General features: G+C 43.8%; 1 protein-coding gene across 5 annotated transcripts; it reads left to right on the top strand.

Moving 5' to 3' along the window:
* Positions 1-940: 940 nt before the first annotated feature.
* Positions 941-17,593, top strand: OPTN (optineurin). 5 transcript variants are annotated; one of them, XM_054631068.2, is made up of 14 exons: positions 941-1,157; positions 1,803-1,979; positions 3,674-3,876; positions 6,183-6,329; positions 7,376-7,452; positions 9,511-9,645; positions 10,697-10,778; positions 12,030-12,145; positions 12,814-12,963; positions 13,927-14,020; positions 14,678-14,836; positions 15,500-15,630; positions 16,376-16,455; positions 16,604-17,593. In XM_054631068.2, the coding sequence occupies exons 1-14, from the start codon at positions 956-958 to the stop codon at positions 16,723-16,725; spliced, it is 1,875 nt and encodes a 624-aa protein (XP_054487043.2). In that variant the 5' UTR covers positions 941-955; the 3' UTR covers positions 16,726-17,593. The 5 variants fall into 5 exon arrangements, with proteins under 5 accessions (XP_054487043.2, XP_077035344.1, XP_077035343.1 ...); XM_077179229.1 differs by having other exon boundaries at positions 1,767-1,979; positions 9,514-9,645; XM_077179228.1 differs by having other exon boundaries at positions 1,767-1,979.
* The last annotated feature ends 2,096 nt before the right edge of the window (positions 17,594-19,689 follow it).

Raw genomic sequence — 19,689 nt, 5'->3', positions numbered from 1 at the left:
GCTACAACGGCTACAATTTTTCACATTGTAAACAAAGGAACCAAAATGCTTTGTTACTTTAGAACTGGAAGTTGAGGAACTCCCAGGCCCACCTGCTGCTAAACACAGTCACAAAGCCCTGGGGCTGTGCAGGGTGAATGACCCCAGCTAACCCCATCCCGGGAATCTGCCATTTAAAGGCTTCCAACCACATCGTTTGACAGCCATTAATGGACTATATCCCCACAGCATGGCAAAACCCTTCCTAATTGATTTGATCCTGTGGCAAAAATCACTAAAATGTCCTGTGCAGTAACGTTCCCTTTTGTTCACCTCACACCCACCTCTCGATCCTGTCTTTTGCCTCACGCCAGGAGAAGCCATTCCTGCCCCTCGTACTGGGCAGGGCTGGGGCCACACCTCGAGTGCTGTGCTCAGTTCTGGTCCCTCTGTTCAGGGGGGACTCTGAGGTGCTGGAGGGGGGTCAGGGAAGGGCACTGGAGCTGGGGAAGGGTTTGGAGCATGAGTCCTGTGAGAAGCAGCTGAGGGAGCTGGGTTTGTTTATCCTGGAGAAAAGGAGGCTCACGGGTAGAGACCTTATCGCTCTCTACAAATCCCTGACAGGAGATTGTACCCGGGGGATGTCGGGCTCTGCCGCCAGGAAATCAGCGACAGGATGAGAGGACATGGCCTCGAGCTGTTCCAGGGAAAGTTTAGGCCGGACATTGGGATGAATTTCTTCACGTAAAGGGTGATTCGACATTGAAACGGGCTGCCCAGAGAAGTGGTGGAGTCACTGTCCCTGGAGGTGACAGGAAAGGAAAGTCTGGAAGTGGCAGTCCGTGCCATTGCCTGGTGACAAGGCGGTGCTCAGTCATAAACTGGGCTCGAAGATCTCAGAGGTCTTCTCCAACCTCATGGACCCGCAGGATTTTTCGCCCTCGGAGCAGTGCTCCCCGCGCCACCTTGCAGCTCCATGGGGGACTTGGCTCCCACCCCGCTGAGCCGGGGGCCCTCAGGGCAGGAGCCGGGAAAGCGAGCAGGAAGCGAGCACGGCGTGCCCGGGAGGCGGCGGGAGGAGCGGGGCTGGGAGGTCCCCGCGGAGGCGGAGGCGGGGACGGCGGGGGAGGGCGGGCAGTCCGTCCGTCAGCTGAGCGGCCATGGGCGCGCCGTGAGGGGTGAGTGGGGACGAGGTCCCTGAGGCCAGCCCAGAGTGCGGGGGTGGCGGTCGTTATGGCCGGGCTCGCCCGGTGACTCGGCGGATCCGGGGTGGGCCTGCGGGAAGGAAGGGCAAGGCGGGGAAGCGCCGTTTTGCGGCTCCCGGGGGCCGGTCTGGCCCAGGGACGGAGCGGCCGTGCCTGGGCAGAGGCGGGTGCAGGCGCCGCAGCCTCCCCAGCACCGCGGTGGGGTATGGAGGAGAACGGGAAGAGGGGACAGGAAAGCGAAAATGAAAGTTAAAAATCAGCGGAAACGGGCTCTCGGCCGGGGCGCCGACAGGGCCGGGCGGGCGGAGGGGCCCGGGTGCTGTCAGGGATGGGAAGGAGTGCGAGAAGTGGGAGTCTCGTTTCATTCCCAGAGAAATGGGCTCCTGAGGAAGGGTTGGTTAGCCCGAAAGACGTCTTGGGGATCGTGTGTTTTAGGCCCATGGGGGATTATGTAGACTCACGGATACTCTGGTGTAGCGGGGTTAGAGGGATTGAAGGTGCCTGTGTGCTGTGACAAGGGATGTGGCTTGCATGTGTTAGTAAAATGAGTGTGTGATTATGCTTTCTTTATAACTGGGCAAGAAATTGAAAGTTTGCTCTTGGCAAACCTTGTAACAGCTGCTTCAGAGATGTCCAGCAAGTCGAAGGGCCGTCCTGCTGAAAATGGAGAGCATTCCAAGAGTAAAATGGAAAATGGAGTGGACAGCATGGCAGCCCCAGCCCTTAACACCTACACCCCGGAAGAGATGGTGCAACAGATGAAAGAACTAATCACTGAGAACAATGAGCTAAAAGGTGAATGCACACGTGAGCTGGTCTTGAAATTCAAGAGCCCCGAATCTCTTCTGAAGGGTTTGTTTTGTGCTATGAGTATGAATTCTGTGCTTATCTGCCCTTGCTGGGTAGCATTTGCTGTATAAACAACTCTGCAAGTGACAATGCCAGTTTGATAATACACATGAAAAGGATATTTGGTAGCACACATCAAATTGAATTGGTGTGGTAGATTAGGGGGAGAACAGCCCAATGTAAAGGTGACTTACTTGCTCTTGAGTTTTATATATAAGCACTGTCTATTTTAGAGGGTGACATGAAAAATCTCTTCCTATGATGTGCTATTTGCTCATCAACCTCTAAAAGAATTTTTTGGCTTGTATTGTAGAACTCTTTGATCCATTACAAACATTTTGCCAAAGCTGCATTGGGAGGGGTGGGTACTGTACCTTCCATACTTCAAAAAGGAATGGTGGCTATGGCAGGATACATCTGGGAGAAACCAGTAGCCTTCCCTGGAAATTCCTAATGATTTGAGTCCTTTGTGTGAGATACTTCTGGATCTGGAATTTAGGTGTCAGTTATTTCTTCCTTTAAACGGTTAGAGCAAAACCTGGGGGATCTGAGAATTTTCTGTGTAAAAGACAGAAGTATCTCACTGTTTATTTGACAGCAGAGCATGAAGTCACATATCTCCTGTATTGTGATTTTACACCGGTGTTTAAATTCTTCCTGAATCATTTTTGGACATGGTCCAACTTTTCTGTCTCATGGGAATCTAGCAGGAAAGTTGTTTGTAGAAGTTCGTCTGGTATTTTGCTAAAAAGTCTTATATAAGGTAGTATTTACAGCTCCTGTAACCCATAAATTGCAGAATCATTCTCCAGACTATATTTTTTTCCATAACCTGAAGGATTCATGGGCAGTTTATCATATAACATCAGGATGTAATGGAAGTTACTGGAAAGTACAAGTATAAAGGATTTTTAAGTAACCAGCTTTGAGTTACTTGCTTAAAAAAAAGCATGTCTAAAATAATTTCACTGACTCTGCCTAAAAATCTTGTAAGCATTTTGCAAGACTGATACTGTTACATACTGACTTTGTTAGTTACAGGGAGCTGACTTGGCTGTAAGTTGTTTGGTATATTTTTTCAATGCTTGCAATCAAATCTTAACCAAATAAACCATACATTTTCAAAGGGTGAGACAGAGCATACCATTTAAATAAAATGTAACAGCACATTGGGGGAGAGCATTGTTGGGCATATTTGAGACGTTTGATTTGATAGCATCTGTTTCCATGCAGTAATTCACCAGTCTAGGATGTTTTCCCTGCCAAGTCTCAGTAGTTTCAGAAGCTCAGTTCAGCAGTTTCATTCGGGCTGATCATGTGAATACCACACACAGCAAGATACCAAGTATCTCTTGTGAGCAATCCTTCTGGCTTCTTGGTTTAGGACAAAGTCAAGAAGTCAGTGAGTGTGGGCATGTGATCTCAGCAGTGGATTTAAAGCTGGTTATTATAGTGCTAATGGACTATGATAAGTTTAGTTTTGGTATTTAAGGTACGCCAGGCAGAGGCTCATATTTCACACCCAATTATTGCCAACCCATTTGATGCTGAAGAATGCTGAGCTCAGTGTAGTGGAAATCTGCTGTTTCATGGACAGAGTATTGATGTGATTCAATGTCTTCTCTCTGGCTACCATTTAGAAGCCATGAAGTTGCACAACCAAGCTATGAAGGACCGATATGAGGAGCTTTCCACCTGGAGAGAGAAGCAGAAAGAAGAGCGAGAATTTTATGAGTTAAAGTTTAAGGAGGCAAAGCAGTGCTTGCAGGCCAAGTGCATTGAAAATGAACAGCTACAGCAGCAACTTCAGAGCTTAAAGGAAAGAGAAGAAGGAGCTGAAATGGTAAATAAGGAATTGGTTAGATTGACATGCTTTTGAATTGAAAATCTGGAGCATTCAGTCCCTTCTATGATTCTAGGATTCATCACACTGGGATGGTTTGGAGATTTGTTAATATCTCCATTTTTATCCTTAGCTCTGAGAAATGGTCTTCACCTGACTTACTTTATAAAGTGAGGCCTTTCAGATTGTAGTAACAGAAAATTATGGCACACCTGAGATAATTTCCTTTTTTTGTTAGCATTTAGTAAACAATAATAATTAAACTTTTTTACATAATAAATAAGAACTGGCATTTCTTGCTAATTTTTCATTTATCCTTGGATATCTCTTTACTTTATCCTTCTCTTTACTTGTTAGATTACCTGTCTCTCATGATCATTTAATTGCTTTTTTAATTGTGTTTCCAGGGAGAAACAAGTCTCATTGTTGTTCCTATTCTCTAATCACGCTGGAAGAGATACAGGGAAAGGCATGTGAAGTATTTAAACTAAGAATTTCCAAACATGAAGACTATCCGTGGAGTTTTTTTATTTATCTGTATTGCCATGATAGCATTACATACAAACATGTAAACAAGCAAAAAAAAAAGTGCCATCTATTTTTATTATATCAGTCTTCTTTTCTGAAAGCTCTTTTGCTGAGGTCAGATTAGATCTGTATTTCTGCTGCTCTGTTTGAGTGTGACTGAGCTTTCTCTCTGTGTCCTGCCTTTGGCTCTGTTACACATCATTTCTAATGTTGCAGGTGGTTGCACAGTAGCCAGGCAACATTTTGCAGGTGGTACTAAAGGCATCTGTGGGCAAAGCTGATCAAAACAAAACCTGCTTTGTGTCCCAAATAGTCATGTGAAAAGTTAATTAAGAAGTTCATGCAGAGCCAAACTGATGCATTCTGGTGTCTGGTACCTCCAAGACCCATGTGGATTCTCTGTTGTCTGATGAAAAATGAGTGTATTAACCTTTTTCTCTACAGGGTCACTAGTAGACTCTCCCTTCCTCCTGACTGTTTGATGGAGCTCTGTAAGAAATGTTTCAGCATGTAAATCAAAATTGGCCAATAGGTCAGAAGATGCAAGGGGGAAGAAAGTCATGTTTAAATAGTGTGATTGTGTGAGTATTACTTACACAGTCTTTACAGAATGAAAGCTGTGTTTCAGGATTGTCAGGAAAATTCAGGATTTCATAAATTGTTCAGAATTTCATAAATCTGGAATATTTTTTAAGGGTATCCAGAGGATTTATAATCTTTCTATCTGTTGTAGAACTTCTTGTACTTTGAATGCCTGAAGGATGCTGTGGCCAGAGTCTTCCAGCCTGCTTGAGAAATCTAAAATTTCTCTCATTCCCTGGAACTGACTCTAAACGCATCCTCTTACAGTATAAGCACAAAATCAGAGGCAGCAGAGGGTCAGAGTGGTATTTTGGGATGAGAGGCACTGTCAACACAGAGATAATTTGGAGATTTAGCATAATCATATCTTAGAATGTAATTCAGACTTCAGGAATTGTTCAGAATTTGCATTGATGGTATGTGCTGTTATAAAGGCATTATCAGGAGGTGAAAGCTCAGATTACAAAATGAGGAAGAAACAAACTCACAGGGAAAAGTTTCATAATGGGGAGCAGCATTTAAAGGAGAGGAAATAATGAATCTTGCTGGTTATGTAGAGGCTTAGGAGAGGGTTTTGAGTAACCTAGAGAAAGGGAGAAGGCAGAAGGTAAAGGAGATGATTGTGATTGGAAATAGGGAATTTTGGGGAGAATCTCTGAGGAGCAGAGACTTTGTGGAAGGGATCTGGGACTTTGTATGAAGGTCAAGGAATTGGGAGAATTTATACATGGAAATGGGGTACAAAGAAGCTAGAAGGTGGGGAAAGGCTAAGAATGGGATGTGTGGGAAAGCTCTCTGTCCACTGGTCTTTTCTTCTCTGGATCTTGGTTAGATTTGGGAGAAGAGGAATAGGAATATGGGTGAAAAAATGTAATAATTCTGGAGGTTGGCTGATACCCTATGTAGTAGCAAAAGGCATAGACTCGGGCAAAAATTTACATCCTAATTATGTGTGTGTTCAGAGAACCAGTCCCATATTTTCCAGCAGTGACATGCCCAGTGTTTGATTCCTTGGTTTCACAGTTTAGACTTCTTCTGTTGAGTGAACCAGAACATACTTTAGGGGTCTGTCCTGTTGGGTTTTCAGGCAAGCCTGAAGAGAAGAGAAGGGATGCAGGACACTGTTCTGTTCAGGCTGTGTGCTCCTTGGCTGCTGTTCCCTGTTGGTTGGCTAATGCAGGGTGTTTTTATCCCAGGAGGCTCCTGAGAAGGAAGTGAGGCAGCTGAAGGCCCAGGTGCAGCGGCTCCAGGCTGAGAAGGCAGATCTGCTCGCCATCATTTCAGAGCTGCAGGTCAAGCTGAACATCTCAGCAGAGGATTCCTTTGTGGAGATTGGGATGAATGTAAGTAAAGGGAACAACAGGAGCACAGGAACCTGCAGCCAGGTTAAAAAATTCTGTCATTCTTTGATTCTTTCTGTCATTCCTAGATTACCTGCCTTAGAGCACTTGTGTCTTAAAGGACTTGGAATTAGTTTTTGTCCTTCCACTGTAAGGCTCTAAGCAAATTAATTTCATAGCCTCTATTGCATTAATTAAAAATGTTAAGTCTTGTCTTAGTTGAAATTTCTGGGAACATCAGTACTGTGTTTTGTTAAGGGGCAACACCTGTGCATAAATGGGGCATTTTCTTTGGAAAATGGGGCTTACTTCCTACTGACAGATAAATAGAGATGCAGGCAAACAAAACATAAGTGCAAAGCTCTAGAGAGTATTCCTTAGAGGCAAAAAAAAAAGTACTTTTTTTACTGTTCTTGTATCTGGAATCTCTTCATAAACTGAAATGTGAAAATGTAGCCTCTGCTACCCCTCTATTCCCCATATCATCCCTCTGGAAAGTAGATGTGCAACAAGAAATTTTAAAAATGTAATTAAAATTTGTTTGGAGTTGTCAGAGAAAACATAGGGGTGCATTCTCCTTTTTATTTGCTAGAAGGATTCTCCTTTGGGCTACAAAGTGGGTTTGTAGGAGTGGGGAATTTGTCAAGGAGTGGGGTTTGTAGAGGGAAAGAAGAGTGGTTCTTTTAGGAGGCTGGAGAGTGATCTCTAGGCTTATATTGAAAGTTACCTGCAGTGCTGTTGACTTGCTGTGTGCCCAGTCATCTTCACAGGGGAGAGTGGCTGTGGAAGTTGCTGATGAATGGAGAAGGGCAAGTCTCAGTGTTGTTCCTGTTCTCTAATCAAGCTGGAAGAGATACAGGGAAAGGCATGTGAAGTATTTAAATTAAGAATTTCCAAACATGAAGATTATCTGTGGGAGTTTTTTTATTTATCTGTATTGTCATGATAGCAATTCTCTGTTTTTCTTCATTCCTTAACTCAAATAAATAAAGTCCTGCTGTTCTGCTTAGATAAAATACTGAGCTAATAGTGTTTTTTTTCTCTTCTAGGAAGGGGAAATAAATAGAACTGCAAAGGAACATCAAGAGAATGGTGGTGAAATCTCCAGTGATGTCGCTGTCTACATGTACGTAGGTTCTTGTGTGATATGTGTGATTCAGACTTCTGCCTTGAGTTTTGTTTTCAATGTAAGGGAATTTCTTTCTATGAGGAATGCACTAGAAAATCCTCTTTTTCTTTGGCTTTGCACCCCTCCATTGCAGTAGCTCTACCTCATAGCATGCAGCAAGACCCTCAGCTCTCTCTGACATTTTTCCTTCCAATTTTTACTAGCTGACAAGAGGGAGTGCATATTCTGGCAAGTTGGCCAGGCATTTGTGGACATTCTGACTTGCCAGCTCTTCAGGCTTTTAAGGGAGGCCAAACAGAAAAGACAAAGAGGCTGCAGGGACTTGTTCCCTCCTAATCATTGGAGACCATCCAATAGAGTATCTGTCCTCTACCCAATTATACTGGTGTTGGTAAGAGTCAGAGGTCTTACAGTCTTTCAGATCTGACCCTGTTGGAGTGTGGTTGGTATGAAGTGTTTCCATGATGGGGTAGACACACAGTGCAACACAGTCCTTGCTTTTCAGGTTATTGGGTTTAAGGTAGCAGCATTCTGTTCAGGTTACTTCTCAAAATTCAATCTTTACATCAGCTCCAGGACACAAGGGACTTTCTTGCCCCTGGCTGAACCTTTACTCCTCGTGGACATAGACATCTGATACTGTTCAACTTTCTACTTTGGATACTGCCCAGTTTAGCAGCTAGATGGTTTTGGCTGAACTCTTATTTACTTTGTGCCTGTGCAAAAGGAAAGGGAAGAATACAGAAAATGCTAAGGATGTAGCAGGCCAGAAAGCTGTGCTCCATGTTGTCACTCTTATGTCACTGCAAGGGAGAACAGTGCTTCAGTGTAATATCAGAGAAACTTGTCCCTCAGCATGCAGATAAGAAGTTGAAGGAGGAAAAAAAATAAGGGTGTTACAGTTGTGGACAAAACTGAAAGAGTTGCTGACCACAGACCAAGCTGCAAGTATTAAGCTTATTGTTAGTTGTGGCTTGTGAGAACACTGATTAGAAGACATTCCCTGTGGAACTTGCTTACCTTTGGAGGAGAATCTGGGCCATATCTACAAGAACAGGAGGCATACGTAGCTCTGAAAATATTTCCAGTGTCACCACGTGCCTTTGTCCAGCGCTGAAACTTTAGACGGGTGCTGTTAACAGGTTCAATGAAATGTGAACCACTCAGATGGATTTATTTCTGTAAGGGTAGAACTGCACTAAAAATCCCCTGATAAAAGTTATTTACTTAAAATATCCTGGCTGGACACTGTCTTTTGGGTATTGAATTTTGCTCACCAGAGGTTTCTAGCTCTCAGAAGCACACAGAAGACTCTGCTTTGCTTTCTTTTCTGAACTACAAAAGCAGAACTTTTAACACATGCTGTTTTACAGATGAGACTGAAATATACTAAGTCATCCATACAGTTTGGGGATTTTGACTTTCTGTCTAGATGGCCATAAAAATGGATATAATGGAACACAGTATTTTATCACTTATCCTATTTTTTGGAGCTTTGTATTTGTTCTGGTTCAATTTACAGTAGTAAAATATGATTTTGAAAAGAGCTATAGAAGGTGAGGAGGGTAAAGTGTTAAAGAGATTTTTTTTCTGAACAAGAAAGTGATTTCTGATTACCATTTTTAGTGAGATATACTTTGTTTTCCATAAAGGAGCAAGGCAGAGATAAGAAAAGTTCCGTGCTTTATTGCGAGAAAAAGTCGTTAGTAGGAATGGACAGCAGCACTTTGCAGAAAGGGCTGCAAAATAGGTCAGAATAAGTGCACTGGGTTTTGTATTGTCATGACTGCTTTTGCTGCCCTTGCTGAAGTGCTGAATTGTTCCCTCAGCTGGAAGGGGAGTGCCTTTGCTCTTCATTTGCACTCACAGGGGCTGTGGCTGCTGGTCTTGGCTCTTGGCAATTGGGAATGAACCCTTTGCTCAGAGCACTGGTTTCCAGCACTGTGTGAATTGGTGGCCTCTCAGACTGGATTCCAGCATTAGGGTGGAGGGAGTGTGCTGCTATAGGGGTAGCTGTTGTTATTTACATCTGGTTTGGTTTGGTTTGGTTTGAAGCAGGAGCAAATCTGCAGATGAATCAAAGAATTTGGAGTCTGAGGAGCTAACTGTGAGCCAGCTGCTCTGCAGCCTTAGAAATGAAACTCAGAAGAGGGAAGAACTTGAGAAGGAGCTGCAGGATCACAGAGAGAGGTATGAAGTAGGTGCACTGTAACATTTGGAGCTGTTTTCTTGCTTGAATGAACAGCAACAAGCTGAAATATCGGTGTGATTTGGGGAATTTCCTGAGCTCTCAGTTGTTATAATATTTTCTGGTTTTCTGTATAGGGATAAACCACAGTTTTCTTCCATGGGATTTTATTTTCATTTCCTGAAGTGCCACAGATCCAGGCAAATGACCCATTTCTTCTTGGGTTTGAACTATCCCTGGGTTATTCAGAAAGATAGGATGACTGTTGAGGCTGCTCTCCCCATTACTCCTCCATAGTTATTTGGCTGTGGATGAATCATCTCTGTGTGCGGCCTTAACCAAATCACTATGCCTAAAACAGGTCCTCTTCGTGATACTGGCATGCTACATTTTGCAGTGTGTGAGCTTGCAAAAGCTCCTTAGAAATGTCTAAAATAAGTTTAATTCCAGAGTTTTCACAGTGAGACCTGTATGAGGGTCTGTCTCAGCTCAGTTCTGTGGGTGTAAATCAGCACGACTGTTCAGGAGTGGCCAATTCCCCAAGCAGTTCCAGATCCCCACTTCAGAGAAACAGAGTAAGACATTATCTACTATGAAAGGTTGGTGTCACAGTAATTGCTTCTATGTGGTCTTCCTAGAAGAGGTAATGAGCCATAACCAAACAATTCTTAGAAACCTCAGCCCCTGAAAATATCACAGGAAAACAGAGACAATATTGATCACTGGATTCAGTGAACAGAATGATCTGTTTCCAAAGAGTTGGCAGTTTTGGACTGTACCAAAGATCTATCCCTTTGGACTGAATGTCATGACCTTCATCACACCTGCAGACTTACACATCCATTTTCATTAAATGTACAGTGTCCTGTATTCTTCAAGAACCCCCATGATTGTGCAGGCCTTCCTGTATGTCTGCTTCTCTTCTGGCTTGTGGTTTTTCTGTGGCTGTGATGTTACAAAGAGAGTCATCACTTGCATGAAATCCTTGTATAGTCACAGTCTCACCTGAAGCATAAGCCAAATCCATCATTTTTGGCTCCTTCTTTTTTCCAGACTGTCAAAGCTGGAGAAGGAGACCAGAAACTGCCTGGAGAGTGGGACACAAACTGAACAGGAAGAAGAGAGTTCAGAAGCTGTAAGTTCCTGTCCTCAGTCAAGATATAACAACATACAGCTGACTTGCTGAGGTCACCAACCTCAGGGTCTAGATTTCCACTTGCACTCAGGGAGCAAAGGGCAATTGTCCTGCACAGGTAATGGAAGTGAACTTTGATGTGTCTTAGAGGTGGTTCCACATTCCAGCAGCCACTGCAAAGGGGTGGGACTGGGGGCCAAGTATTCAGGAAGCTTGGCATAACTGCAGTTACACCACATTGCCCTGGCCATGCCCAGTAATCAGAGAGAAATACAATAATTTCTACCCCCAGAAATCATCTAGACTGTGTGAATTTCCTCACTGCTGCCTAAGTCAGCTTTTGGATCAGAATCCAGTGACAGCATACTGTAAAACAGACTTTAAACGTGGAGCTCATATGGCACCTGCTTTAGGTTTGTTCATGTTTTTAGTGGGATTACAGTGGTGGGGCATAACTATTTTGGATTGAGACACAGTTCCAGGCAGAAACTTAGTCCTGATGTTCTCAAGATTTGGGGTTGGCATTCAGCTCCAGTCAGATGCTTAAACTTCTGTGCCTGCAGCTGTAAGCTTCTGTGTGAGGTGAGAGTGCAACCCCATAGCCTTGGAGATCCATGCTGGTTCAGTGCAACTGCATAATACAGGCAGCTAAGAGTGCTTTTATGTGAGCTGGGTGAGTTTGTGAAGTGCTGCATGGGAATTGGAAATATGCTATGGGACCTGCTGGAGACCTGTGCCCTTCTGAAGGTCAGGAGAGTATTTTAGGGCAGGGCTGGGTTGGTTAAACAAGACCAGTCTGCAGTCAGGCCAAGAGATGCCCTTGCTAGGGAAAGCAGATGATGTCTCAGTTAATTAATGTTTCCCAGTTCTCTTATCTCCACTTTGCCTGAGTTACAGCCTGGGACCAACACTCCTCATTGAAGTGGACACTGAGGTCAGCCCTTGTGCTTGTGCTGTCAGCAGTTTCCATGTACACTGTTGTGTTTCTGCAGAGGCTCCTGTCAGCAGAGCTCATGTTACCTGCCTCTGTGGTAAAATGTAAATCTTTAGTGGAACAATGAATGGGGTGCAGTGTGGAATAATTGTGAAGCCTTGTAGATGAGGCCTTAATACTGAGTATAGACTGTAACTGTGCAGACTAACTTAGGCAGTTTTCTCTAGAGTGAGACTTCCTACTTATCTTTCTTAGCCTGTAACTTTACTATCTTGAAATGTCCATATGTAATTTTCTTTTTTTTTTTTCTCTAAAAGGTTGGCAGTGAAGTAGAAGCTCTGAATCTGCAAGTTTGTGCTCTGTTTAAAGAGCTTCAGGAAGCCCATGAGAAGTTAAAAGAAGCAGAATTGATTCAGAAGAAACTTCAAGAAAAGTAAGGCTCAGAAGAGCAAAAGTTCTGTCATGACACGCAGTACTTGTATGACAACTCCCATCTTGGGAAACTCACCAGCTCTACAAATACCAACTAAAATAACTGTTTCATAGAAGTGCTGTTAAAGAGTGCTCTTTCTTTGTAAGTGGTGAAGTGCAGAAATACAGCAATTGTCAAAAAGTCTGAGCTGCCAACCTAGTTCTGCAAATAGAACCTCAGTGCCTTGAATGATAAGATTTGGGTTGTAACCCTTCATGATGTAAAGAAAAAATCTTTTCTGTTTTCTCCTTCACATAATCAATCCCTATTCTGGCTTTAGGGGAAGAAGCCAAGGGACTTGGTTATAACCTTTTCACATGAGCTGTCTGGGCTTTTGAAGAGAATTGTGTAGGTTATAAAAGTGGTTACAAGACCCTCACTTTTTTTGCTTTGTTTCCTGTCAAATTCCAGTTCTTTGGGATTCATAATAGTAAGAAAATAAATGTTTGTTTCTATAGCTTTGTTTTCTGATGGTTGTGTATAGACTGATTTTTGTCTTTCCGTGTTTTTCATCAAAATAAGCCTTTAAAGTGAACCATACAAATACTCTTTTTCCTATATGCCTCGTGGGAAAAATCCATCAGGAGAGAGTGAACAGAAGAAATCAACCTTTTTTTCTTTTCTATCAGGTGCCAGGTACTGGAAAGAAAAAGCTTGGCTGCTGCATCAGAATTGGAGGAGAAGCAGCAGCTAATATACACCATCAAGAAGCTGGAACTTCAGGTGGAGAGCATGCAGGCAGAGGTCAAGCTGGAACAAGCCAAGACACATGAAGAAAAGTGAGTATGACTTGGCTTTGTATTCCAGGAAGGTATTGTCAGTGAAGAAGAGAAGTCCAAGGGAACCCAGCCAAAGGAGAATTGAATCTGAAATACTACTTTGTGTCCTGTACCCTGTGAAACTATGCTGTGTTGTAGATTATGAAGTAGAAGTCTGTATTCTTTCCTCTACTGAACCCCTCACTTAGGAATACTTGAGCTGTCAACTCTGACTTGTATCTTCCTTTACTCATAAAGTCCAAGGTGGAATAGAGCTGGGTGTAACATACAAGTGGAGGAAGCAGATAAGTGACAACAGCTGTGCCACTGACTAGCAGGGGTAAATGTGGACACATCCTGGAGGGCACAGACAAGTCAGGTGGTGACAGTGCTGGGAAAGGGACATTTCTGAAGAGGTCTGCAATCCCTACAATATGTTTGCACTAGGAGAGTTAAGTGTGTGGTCAGGCTGAGGTAAAGAGAGGCTGTTTGCTTTGGCTCCCTGCTCCCTTTCATGTGCAGTCCATGTAAGGAGTGTGAAAATGTCACTCCAAGCTGTTCAGAGAGGCTGGGCTTCCTGAAGGACACATCTTCAGCTGCTGCAGAAGCTGCTCATTGTCTTCAGAGTCTGTGTCTGGCTATTCTGATAAATTCTGCTTCACTTGAAGGCTGAGTCAAGACTTGGATGTCTTCCAAAGAAGGGTGTTACATTGACTAGAATTTGTGAGCTTCATATAAAAAAACTGAGTGATGGATTCTTTAATATGAAATGCACATGATCAGTAAGGACATTGGTTTGACTCAATCCATGGATAGAGCAGCACACAACTCATTGCAAGAGAGATGTTGAGACATGGGGCATGACTTTTTCTCACCAGAAACGCACACTGATTTGCAAGGAGTTGGTAGTGGCTTTTTTTTAAGTTCTAACATTATTTAGATTTCAAATAATTGTTTCAAATTTTCATCTCTTGTCATAAACAGGGCAAGATACAATAACCTTCAGGATTCATATAGCAAGCTCCTTCCAGAACTCACTGAGGCAAAGAAAAAAATTGATGAAATGAAACTCAAAGAGGTAAACTCATCACAAGAAGAAATCATAATTAATTAGGGGTGAGGGGGAAGGGATGGGAGAACATCTTTAGAATCAAATTTGGTCAGGAAACAACTGTCATCCCTTCTACATAATTACATGCAACATAGCAGCACTGCTCTGATAAACATAGATCCTGTGCTGTCAGTAACAGAAAACTTTATCCACACATCAGTCCTTCCATGGTGTTTTCTGGGTAAGGTCTAATCTGCAGTGCAGTGCAGCACAGAGTCCAGTCCTCAAACAGAAGTGATAGATACATCCATGTTCTTGCAGCATCATTTATAAAAATGTGGGAAGGTAAATCTCTAAACTTTTTTGTATTCTTAAATAGAATGCCTGCCACAGTGAGGTCTTGTTAGGAACTGAACCACCGTGGAAGTACCATATTGCTCTGTGTAATTTCAGAAACTGGGAAAAAGGCTTTTACAGTGTCCACTAGGGGGTTGTCTTTTAACTTGATACAATGTAATTTGAAAGCTCAAAACTAATCTTTAAGGTAAAATATCCGTCACCACTGCTGTCTTAGTCCAAGTTTCTTTGGTGACCAAAATGGGAACCTTTCCCAAGGACAGGAGGAGTAAGAAGCAAACTTTCACTTCAAGGAGTTCATGTTGTAATCACAATTCTTCTTTGCAGCTGGACAGAGTGGAGAAAGCTGTGGTGGAACAGCTGACAGCAAAGGTGGAGTTGGCAGAACAAGCCCTTGCTGCAAAGCAGCTCCAGATAGATGAAATGAAGCAGATGATTGCTAAGCAAGAGGAGGACCTTGAAACTATGTCTGTGCTCCGTGCTCAGGTATCAGCTCTTTGCACAAACTGGCTACTTCCCCACCCAGTATTCAGAAACCAGGAGGTATTTAATGGCTCACTCTGGACTGCTGAATATGTTTTCTCAACTTGAAAGCATAACACCCCTTACTTGGCTTGTCTTGCAGATACTTGCAGAGCCTTTACTCACTGTATTCTAGGGCTCTAGGAGGAACTGTGTATGCTGGAGTCTGGCACAACAAACAGAAGCTGGGAGTAGATGTGTGTTTAGAACCACTGGCTTAAGAATCACTGCATATGATTTTACTCCAACCAGCATGTGTTAAGTGACTAAAAAGGGTTTGCCTCACATTTAAGGCACAGAACTGGCATCTTGGCCTGGTTCCACTGTCTGAACCACAGATATGTGTGTGTAATCAGTCAAGTCCCCTCCTCACTGCTTGTCTGTGCCTCATTTCTGTACAGAGGCAATACCTGTGTCCCAGGTAAGACACTCAGAGTATCTTTTACAGAGTCCAGAAAGCATTAGGTCTCCTTCACCTTGGGAGAAGTGCAGGGCTTGGCTTTGCACTGTGTGTGTGTTTTGAGTAGATGCAGATTATGATACAGATTTGTGATTTTGATATGTAATACACAAATACGGTTCAGTCAAAGTTACAAATTTTCAGTCTGATTTCATTTCTCTGATCAGATGGAGGTTTATTGTTCTGATTTCCATGCTGAGAGGGCAGCAAGAGAGAAGATCCATGAGGAGAAGGAGCAGTTGGCTGTCCAGCTGGCCTACCTACTAAAAGAGCAGCAAAACTTTGAAGACCTTGGCCGGTGAGAACAGACTTTGGCTGAACTGCCTTTGCACTGTCCTGTTACTCTGTGTGCTGGTGTTGACCAACATTGTCTTTGTAAGCATCCCAATAGAAAGGCAAATAACTTTGCAGACATTTCTTGCTTAATTTGAATTTAAAAGGAGAAAAAAAAAGAATTGGCTGACTTCTCAATTTTTTGGTAGAATGTCTGTAAAGTGTGTTAGTTCTTAGTTGGGTGCCTTAGTAAGTTTTCATTTTGAGTGATTGCATGCTTGGTTAATTCTCTCTGTTGATCCATGTGAGTTTCTTTGGGTTTTGGCCTCAGTTTTAGCTGTGAATCTGCAGCTAATGTTCCTGCATGTGTGCCAGGGATATCGGCTGCTTCTCCAGGAGGCAGTAGTGAGTACACAGTTCTGAGTACTGTGGTAGTTGAATCAAGTTGCATTTCACATTAACTGCACACTGAGTCCTTTTTATGGTATAACTTGCTTTTCTACTTAAAGCAAATCTGCAGTTTTCCCTGAACAGCTGAGAGTCCTTGGAGTTTTCCAGAGAAGGGTGCCCTAGATCCCTAGGTGTGTGTGCCTGCCCAAATCCTGCTGCTGGTGTCAGTTGCATGACCCTGATTTCAGCAGACCTCTGGCATGGTCTCACAAAGCAGTGGCATTTCTAGGCCCTGTTCTTGAGCAGCAGTTGTGAACTAAATGCATGAGCAGTTGACAGGAGTCTGTTTTCAGAGCTCTTGACCTGTTTATTACCCACAGAACCTCTCTGGCAGAGATGCAGAGTCGCCACGGAGCCAGGATGCCGGATCAGGAGCACTCACCTCACCTTGTCCAAAGAGGTACTGCAGGCACCTTCTGCAGCTCTCGGGGTCAGGTTCAGCTTAAAGCAGCTTTGCTTTGCTGCAGACAGCTTCCCTGTGGGTATCCCTCTGCAGAGAGCAAAACTGGGTGATACAACAGTTCATCATTTATCTTCTCTGCTTGCAGGAACGAATAGTCAAGACTGGCCAGAGCAGCGGAATATTTCTATTTATTCATGTCCTAAATGCGAAGAAATTCTACCTGATTTGGACACACTGCAGATTCATGTTATGGACTGCATTAATTGAGTGATGCCCTCCAGTTCTTTGTCTTCTGGAATTTCACCTGCCAAATACTTGGGGTTTTTTTCCTTCTTGCTCAAATAATGCTCAGCTCTTATGTCCTATGAAGGAGGTTTTCAGGAGTTTGCTTTGCTAATTCAGTGGGAAAAGGGTAAAAACTCTTCCCGTGTCCTGTAGTGACTAATCTTGTTGTAATCTGCTTTAGGGAAGGAGTTTTCATAGATTAACAACATGGATGTGCTACAGAACTTGCAGTGTGTCTGCTGCTATGAAACCTTTCAGGAACATTCCCCTGAAGTGCTCTGCTCCATGGCTACTCTGCAGAACAGGGCTGAATCACTGAAGTCAGAGGAGAGATGAGATATTTGCTGATCAATATATATATATATATATATATATAAAATATATGTAAGCCTGTAAATACTTCATCTCTTACATACTATATACCAGGAAAGTAATACACGAAAAAAGCTGTTTGAGAAGCTTTCAACAAAATGGAATAGTGCTGTATTCATTGAGAATTTGAAGTGAACCCTGATCTTTCTCCAGATGGCCATTTCATTGCTGCCCTTGTGACCATACTAATCTGATGTTAAATTTTTGATGGCTTATGTAACTCCTTGCTTTAGCCAGATGTGGGTAAGGTTTAAAATAGATCAGCTAGGTCTGATACATGTAGCTCCTGCTGTACTCAAGTCACTTGATTTTATAGAACTGTTAATTTTTATGATGTTGTCTTAATTTTTCTTTATTATAATACAAGCATTTGAACTTGTACAGTATTGTGGTAGAAAGCACTGAGATGGATGTAACCTAATTTAAAAAGAGTATAGTGGATTTTCACCTATCAAAATAAATCTATTACGATTATGAATTTATCTGTGCCTGTGAGTACGTGGGAGACTGGAACAGGATTTCAAATTCCTATGTCTGAAAAGCTTGTGTAGAAACAACTGTAGTGGATTAGTTCTATTCTTGTCCTCCCAGGTGTTTTTATCTCAACAAAAAGGAGAAAATCCCTTTTTTGTCATTGTAATTCGAGTAAGATTTTTACTTTGCTTGTTGTCACTGTTGTTTTAATTATCACTTTTAGACTCTGGATTCTTATTTTCTGTTATAGCTTATTTATAGCTTCATCCATAATTTCAGGTAACACAAGAGCTGACTGTTGTGAGTAGGTTTTTATCAGCCTTGTTGCAACCTTCTTCATCAATTACAAGTAGTCCCAGCAGATGCAGTCTCTTACTGGCTTTTAACTGGTTCCTTTTGACAGTAGGATTTATAGGTTTTTTTTACCCCGAATCCAGTTTTATCATGGGAGCTGTGATGGTTACAGATTCTGCAATGATCAAAATCTGATGGAAATGCTACTAGGCCAGAAGCAAACTAACAGAATAATAGAGCTGATTTCATCTGAGAAGTATTAACCTTAATGAAAACACAGAAAATCAATGTGAAAGGAGGAAGAAGGAATAACTTATGCATTCGTCAAATCAAGATGAATAATCTGACGAGGTTTCAGAGAGAGGGGATGTTAGCACAGAAGTGCTAAGAGGAAAACATGGGCATTAAGTGAAATAGGTCTTCACAGAAAGATAAAAGAACAGGTCTAATAGTACAAATCAGGAGGGGCAAGGGACTGCAAAGAATAAAGCCACGATACACTGAAACCTGTTCATGTTACTGGGAAGATTATTTTTTGCTGTCATTACTTGCTGCAGTCCAGCAATGAGCTTGTACATTTTTCACAGAATTACAGTTCTACCAAAGAAAAACTGACCAAACTACAAAATGTTGTCCACTGCATGTGACAATAACAAGGATTGAATTTGGTGGTGTAAAAGAAGTGTTGACATTGTTTAGGTTCTCCAGATGAGGATGGCACCTTCTGTGACCCCTCCTGAGGCCACTCTGCCCAGACACGGGCAAATCTGCAGCCAAATGGGCTTACCCAGAGCCTGGATCAGGAATAATGTCCTCCAGCAGGAGCAGGGCTGTGATTCTTCCCTCTGTTGTGGACACTGGTGTGGCCACAACTCGAATCCTTTGCCCGGTTCAGCTCATGAAGGGCATTGAGGTGCTGGAGAGTGTCCAGAGAAGGGCAGTGGAGCTGGGGAAGGGGCTGGAGCACAAGGCTGAAGAGGAGCAGCTGAGGGGGCTCAGCCTGGAGAAAAGGAGGCTCAGGGGGAACCTTTTCACTCTCTGCACCTCCCTGACAGCAGGATGTAGCCAGGTGGGGGTCGGGCTCCTCTTCCAGGTAACAGGATAAGAGGACATGGCCTCAAGCTGCACCAGGGGAGGTTTAGGTTGGACAGTGGGAGCAATATCTTCACAGAAAGGATGGTTCCACATTGGAGTGATCGTCCCTGCAAATGTTTAAGGAAAGTCCGGACGTGGCAGAGAGTGCCGTGATCTATTTGACAGGTGGTGATCTGTTACAGGATGGACTCGATAGGACTTTTCCAATCCCATCGATTCTGTGATCCCCACGCCGCCATCTCCCCCCACCCTCAGCGAGCGCCCGTCCCTTCCCCTCCGCCCGCCCACAGCCAAGATGGCGCCGGCAGCGCCGCTGTTGCCAGCACTAAAGATGGCGTCAGCGCGCATGCGCGGGAAGGGGCGGGGCCGCTCCGAATTCTGGCGGGTACTGGAGGCGCGCGCGGCGGTGAGCGGGGTGTGTGAGAGGAGCGGGAGAGCGGGGGGAGCGGAGCCATCCCGGGCACACGGAGCGACCCCGGGACACACGGAGCCTTCCCGGGGCACACGGAGCCTTCCCGGGGTACGGAGGGTCGGGGAGCCTCGGAGGAGGGAACCCCGCTGGAGGTCGGGGTTCTCCTGGGTGAGGGAGGCGGCCGAGCGAGAGGGGAACTGTGAGGGAAAAAGCGCGGGGTGCGCGGTGGTCACCGGCCTTCCCTGCTCGTGCGGGTTAAGCAGTGTTGCTGAAAATGAATACTTTCGAACCAGAGAAAA

Source organism: Agelaius phoeniceus, chromosome 5 (assembly GCF_051311805.1).
Source record: "Agelaius phoeniceus isolate bAgePho1 chromosome 5, bAgePho1.hap1, whole genome shotgun sequence".
Lineage (NCBI taxonomy): Eukaryota > Metazoa > Chordata > Aves > Passeriformes > Icteridae > Agelaius > Agelaius phoeniceus.
Note: the sequence above shows the minus strand (reverse complement) of the source record. Positions and strands in the feature narration are given on the sequence as shown.